Consider the following 6,472-nt stretch of genomic DNA (forward strand, 5'->3'; position numbering starts at 1 on the left):
GGTCCCGAAATTTTAAGTCGAGCATTTCTGAAAGTTTACGTTTCTAATAAAAAAAATATACGGATTAGATTTGAACATTATAGATACTAGTATCAAAATCAATGTTTATCAACTTTAAACAGTGTTTTTATATTTTTGATAAAAACCTTTTTTTTATTTTTCTCAAAATTTTACCTGATTACAAAAAACTTATTCTTCATTCACCGAGTAATTCTCAAGTTTATATCATTTTTGTCGTAAAATATTCCAGCGACATTTAAACGTCTAGAAATGTTAAGTGTTTCAATTCGACAACTTGGACAGATTATATAACTTTGGTTGGAAAGTTATTAAATAGGAACCATTAAAACTTCAGAAAAATCAAATAAAGTTATTGGTACCAACAAACAAATGACAATCAATCAGAGCTTTTTTTGTTTCAAATGCAATCAAAACGTCAAAACGATGATTCGTTTTTAAATATTTTAATTTTATTTCATATTGATATAGTAGATTTTATTTATAAAAATTTGTATGAAAAAGTTAATAATTTATTATCAAACTTATAAGCAATATAATTTGAGTTTCTCCACTGAACACGGTTTCTTGCAGCACTCATTTGCAATTCCTTCTCTGGTTCGGCGAATTTTGGCCAAACTATTAGCCTGGAACATTGTAAGGAAGGGAAATTCGTCAAATTCGAAAGTTGTCTCATACACCTCAGAGCCTTCAGGACTATAGACCATTGGATCGACTTTTCACAAAAAAAATACATTAGTATTAGAATTTTGACAAAAAATAACAATTTTCTTGTCAAAATACTTACTTGATTTCTTTGTCTTTTTAGTGCCAAATCCATTTATGCAAAGAAGATCCAGAGTATCAGATAAATTTCTACCACAAAATGTTTGATCACCTTGAGATGGTTTTGTTGTTATGCAAATTATGATCACCAAACACAACCAATGTAAGAAAAATATAATCCGAAAGATACTTGAAGACATTTTTTTTGTTTATCCTTTCTTAGTCCTGTTGGCTCATGGGTTTAACTGAATCTAATGGTTAAAACCATAATACAACATGTATTTATACCCACCCAAAATTCCAAAATTATGAGCTGCAGTAAAGGTTACTTATATGAACCTATATACAGATACATATGTACATATATGAAATTAGCAATTCAAATTATGTTCAAAATCCTTAAAATAAGTGTTAATAATAATATAATTATGCCTTAAACGCAAAGTCAGTGAATTCGAAAAGCCCGCAAAAGTTATTTTTAAGGTTCAAGTGCCTCAAAATAAATATGTAATAATAGTCTGAAAATAGTCTAGACCATTTTATGAGAGTTTTATAATGATTGAATAAGACAATATTTACAAGAATGGCTTTGTTCATGTTTAATCATAAGGTACTTATATAGAAATTTTAACCACGCTTACCCTCAGTACCCTGGGTTAATAGAAATCTTATCCTCGTGTTTCGAACTTAAAATTTTATTTACAAATATAATAGACTTAAGATCGAATAAAATTAGCCCACACATTTATTCAAAAATCGATTTAAGCATTCCGTCATATTTCACTTTGAAAAAGGAATAAAAAGACTAGCTGAACAACACCTGAACCTACATTAAGTTTGTTGAAATTCTAAATATTATTAAAGAGAGGGTTGCTATTGTATTAGAAGAAAACAATATCTTTGTGGGTTAGGTTTTTGAATTTTTTATTGTGAGAACATCGACCAGTTGCAAAATATGAACAACGTATACAAAATCAAACAGTCAAAGTCAAGTCATCTGCAAAACATCCAATCTTACCCCCAAATCATGAACTCATAGTTTTCAGTGTAGGTTTTGGGTAAGTTTGCTATGAGTTATGAATTACTTCCTGTTGCATCCATGATTTTATCGTTCATTAAACATCATATTCACTTAGTTACTCATTTTCTTAAGGTTTCTTTACAATTCTCAACCACTTTCCATGTCAGAACGTTAGTTTGTATGGGATCTATACGTGACCCAGAAATCTCAAACTAAGGGAAAACTTATTCTAGGTCTATGTCACTATATCGCCCATACAGCTTTTCGTTCGGTCTTCTCCTTTTCTCGATGTCTATAGACAGACAGTAGATCACGCAAATAAATATTTTTTCGGAAATACCCAAGGTGCTTTCTTCCAACACCATCATCATCCGCTCGACAACCGGCATTCAGTCCTGTTCTCATATAACAAGTTGCGATCGCGAACCGGCGCCATCCATTTGCACACCTAGGCTTCGTTCGTCCTGGTCTACGCCATCTCTCCCGCGAAAGCATGGTCTGCCACGCTGTCACCTACTATACTACTACAAAGGGCTTTCAGAGTTGGTTCCTTATTATTCATACGAGGTAGTTGTCCAGCCTACCAGAAATCTACCGAGCTTTATTTTGTCAGAATATCAGATTTGAGATAAATTGCAGATAAAGTTTTTTGATTATAGGGTCTCTAGAATCGTCATTCCTCAAATAAATGACCAACAATTCTCCGCAAGAGCTTCTTTTCGAACGCTCCAAAGAGTTCCGAGTTCCTTTTGCTAACCACCTTTTGGATCCGTATGTGAGTACTAGTAAAACCATTGTCCTATACAGTAGTAGTTAAGAAGTTATGGTTAGGTTTGTGGATTAAAAACCTTTGACAGACTGAGGAAGGTGCTTTCGTTACTTAAGGTGCAAGCTCTTTCACCGTTTGAAACAGGGGGATAATAAAGTTCTTAAGCAACAACACTTTCAATGGTCGAGATAAAGCTTTCACAAAGGAATTAAGGTTTACTACCTCAAAGTTAAAATTGTAGATAGGAAGTTTTAACTAAGAAGTCCACGTATCTGAGTTAAAAGTCATTTCTTGATAAAAGTGCCAACTTGTTCTTTCTTATGCCTCATTAACTGCTAAACTAATTTTTGACATTTCTGTATCAATTCTCATACATTAATTATTAAGGTGAGTTCTTCCCATTACGACAATATCTTCAGCATATGCGTGTAATTGGAAAGACTTTAAAAATTAGTGCATATTGTGTTGGTGTGACAGCTCCGTTCCTTTAAACATAAACATTTTTAACATACTATAAGGATGCAAAAACAAGACAAAGCTCTATAAAATTGTCCCTGTAGATGTTGTGATACGAGACTTTGCAATCAATGAGAAGGTTGGTGTGAATTTTATGTTTTTTTCAAGGATCAGTGTAATGTGAATACTTGGTCAGCTGTTGACTTTCCTGGTTTAAAATAGTACTGATAAAGATCAGGGGGGGCTTTAGATCGGGAAAACAAAAGCATAGTTCCATTCTTGGAAAATCTTCAATTTTCCAACCATATTTAATTGATAAATTAATGGAAGCATTTCTTGTCATGGTACAGATATTGATAAATGCGACGAACAAATTTTTGGTGCAAACAATGGCCAGAGCTATTTTTGGCAAATCATCAAAATTAAATCTTAGTAACAGAGTCAAATCAAATGAACCAAACTTAAAATCCACTTGACAAGGATGGTTCACAGTCCCTTAATTGTGCCCCGATACAATACAATGATAATATCATCAATTCAATTTAGTCGAAAAAATATCTGATTGTGATTCTGAAGGTGACTCAAATGCTTATATAGGTCACAATCTTCAGCCAGCATTAGATTGTTATCTGTCACCAACATGGTTTATCCGGCTCGAAGGACCAAAAATGTTTTGTAAAATAATGACCAAAATATACTTTTACAAAACAATATCAACTTTTGCACATCATAAAATTCAAGCTGTTTGTTAGTAAATTAGTAGAAATTCTATCTTTTATTTTCTGACCTTCATATAATCCTACTTCCAACATTACCTAACGTAAAAATTTGTGGTGGATATTGATAGTCGAGTGCGGATGAAAGCACCAACACGGAATTGTTTTTGGCGAGTCAGTCAAATCAAATAATTTTGATAGCTAATTAATTTAAAACTCAAGTATCATAACATAATTATTTAATTAGGTTTATGCTTATAATCCAAATTTAATTTTTTTTAAGGCATAATACAATCCAGCTTGTACCACTTTATTGTTCAAATCGGATTAGACATTGGTCATCATAAGGCGGATTGTTCGTCTTCTTACTATTAAACTTTGACTAATATATATCATTAATGAATTTAATAAAAAAATCTTTACCGTGTATATTTGCTTAAATTGCTTAGCGAGTACCAACCAGACACTAGAAAAGAGTACCTAGATAAATAAAGGAAGTTATACGGGTTTCTTGTGAACTTTACTTATAAATTAATTTTAAATTAAATGAGCTGTCTATTAATGTCGATAAAAATGGTGATAATAGTGAAATACCCGTACGAGAATAATGCGACTGCAGTATGGGGCTGCAAAGAAGATTTTACTCGGTTTCACTGGAGTCAACCAAGGCTCTTTGTTACGTCCACTTCTGTTTTCCTGTTTTTGGAAGATGTTTCTTCTGCTTTTCCAAGAGGAATCTGATTTGCTGGTGTTTGAATCAAAAACCTGGCGTATGTAGATGATATTCTCATACAAGTTGAAACACCGCAAATAATGCAGATAATTATCAATAGACTACAGGATTACTGTTGTAAGGCTCTACCTTCACACTTAACCTCACTAAATCTAAAATAATGGTACTCCTGATTGCAACAAGTAGATATGCTGGGGAGGGTAAATGGATTTGATGGTAAAATAAGGAATTGAACTATCTTAAGAGTAAAAGTACCTTGGAGTTCCACAAATAAGTGAAAAGGAATACTCCATAACGTGGATATACATAGTTGAGAGAATTTGGAGACTTGGAATGAAGGTTTCTATGAATTACTGAGAAAGATCCAACATACAAGTGTCTCAAACTTAGATGAGTTTACTCAACGAAGTGAGACAAGAAGAAACTACAAACTTCTTCACCACAGCAACTTTTTTAACGATCGGTACTCCATAGACACAATCTCTACGATTTTCGAAACCCGAGATGAACTACTTCGTTTAAACATAAAGTAATGTCATTTCCTGAATTTTAAATGTACCTTTGCTATAATTTGTATAAATCATCTTTTACTGAAGTTAATAAAAAACACAAGATCGGATACCTAAGAAGAAAACTTATGATAACAGTCGTATGACAGAGTCCATTAAGGGTGTCGGTGTTGTTTCACCAAGCTGTAATTAAAAGATTACAGTCGTCAATTCTGCTGACAGGATTTTTTTTTATAATAAGCGCAAGGAGAAAGGAGTTAAAAGAACAGTCAGTGCACATTTCTTTTGAATTTCTGGATATTGCAAAGGCTGGGAAAGACAGAGTGTGGTAATGAATTCCACATTCGCCTATTACCTCTAAGGAACGAATCTTTGTACATGACAGTACGACCGAAGTTGGAGGGTATACTGATGAGCATTCCTAGAAGCGCGAGTATTACGGTTGAACTGTTGAACTGTTTAAGGGGAGGCTATTTCGCTAGAGCATAAGCCGTTAAAATAACGGTAAATGAGGGTGAGACAAGAAACTTTAAGACGATGTTCGAGAGACGTAACTGATGCTATGATGGTAGTATCACTAATCAATCGAAATGCTCTACGTTCAATACTGTCCAAGAGGCTTATATAAGTTGAAGGAGCACCAGCCCAGATATTGAATTATACTCAAGCTTTGGACGTATATAAGTTTTGTAAATAACAGCCAGATCAGAGTGGGGGAAACACTTCTTGCATCGCCTTAGAAAACCCAAAGATCTTGCTGCATTTTTGGTGACATCACGTGTGTGATCGTTTAACAAGAGGGGGTTGGTGAAACTTACCGAGAACATCGAGATGTTCAGTCTCATTGAAGCAAGTGCCATCCATGGATAATGGGAAGGGATTTATATCTCACTTCAGCGATACAAGACAGCATTAAATTCCACGTGGGTTTTTATTCCCTTTTGACAATGCTGTTTAGGCTGGAATTTAATGAGCTCATCATACCTAATTATTGCAGTTCCACATCCAAACGTGAGGAATGTGGTTCTGAAAACGAATAACGCTAAGAGTGCTATCGTCAGCGAAACAATGTTTGCAGAAAGGAGATCGATCATTAATAAAATGAGAAAGAGTGTTGGAGATAAAAGAGAGCCCTGGGGCACACCAGCATTTATTTTGTGATTTTCAGACTTGAATCCTTCCAATACAACTTGTATTGAACGATTCGAAATGTAGTTACTTATCAAATGAAGGAGGGTTTCATGAAAACTGAAAGCACGCATTTTCAATAAGAGAGCAAGATGCCAAACTCTATCAAATGCTTTTGATATATCAAGTGCAATAATCTTACTTTCTCCAAAGCGATGTAAAGATTTGCTCCTCTGTTCGGTGAGATGAACCATGAGATCACCAGTGGACCTATTGCTACGATAGCCGTATTGTAGTTCATTAAGAAGCTTTCGATCTTCAAGATATTTCTTGAGCTGATAATTAATCAGCGTTTCC

At 34.0% G+C, this 6,472-nt stretch overlaps 1 protein-coding gene across 1 annotated transcript; it reads right to left on the reverse strand.

Moving 5' to 3' along the window:
• Nucleotides 1-542: 542 nt before the first annotated feature.
• LOC129952867 (bombyxin A-3 homolog) lies at nucleotides 543-998 on the reverse strand. Its single transcript, XM_056065781.1, has 2 exons — nucleotides 806-998; nucleotides 543-733 (listed from the first exon to the last, which is right to left on the reverse strand). Exons 1-2 carry the CDS (start codon nucleotides 981-983, stop codon nucleotides 543-545), a joined length of 369 nt encoding a protein of 122 aa, XP_055921756.1. The 5' UTR covers nucleotides 984-998.
• Nucleotides 999-6,472: the final 5,474 nt, after the last annotated feature.

The sequence above is a fragment of the Eupeodes corollae genome, chromosome 1 (assembly GCF_945859685.1).
Source record: "Eupeodes corollae chromosome 1, idEupCoro1.1, whole genome shotgun sequence".
Taxonomy (NCBI): domain Eukaryota; kingdom Metazoa; phylum Arthropoda; class Insecta; order Diptera; family Syrphidae; genus Eupeodes; species Eupeodes corollae.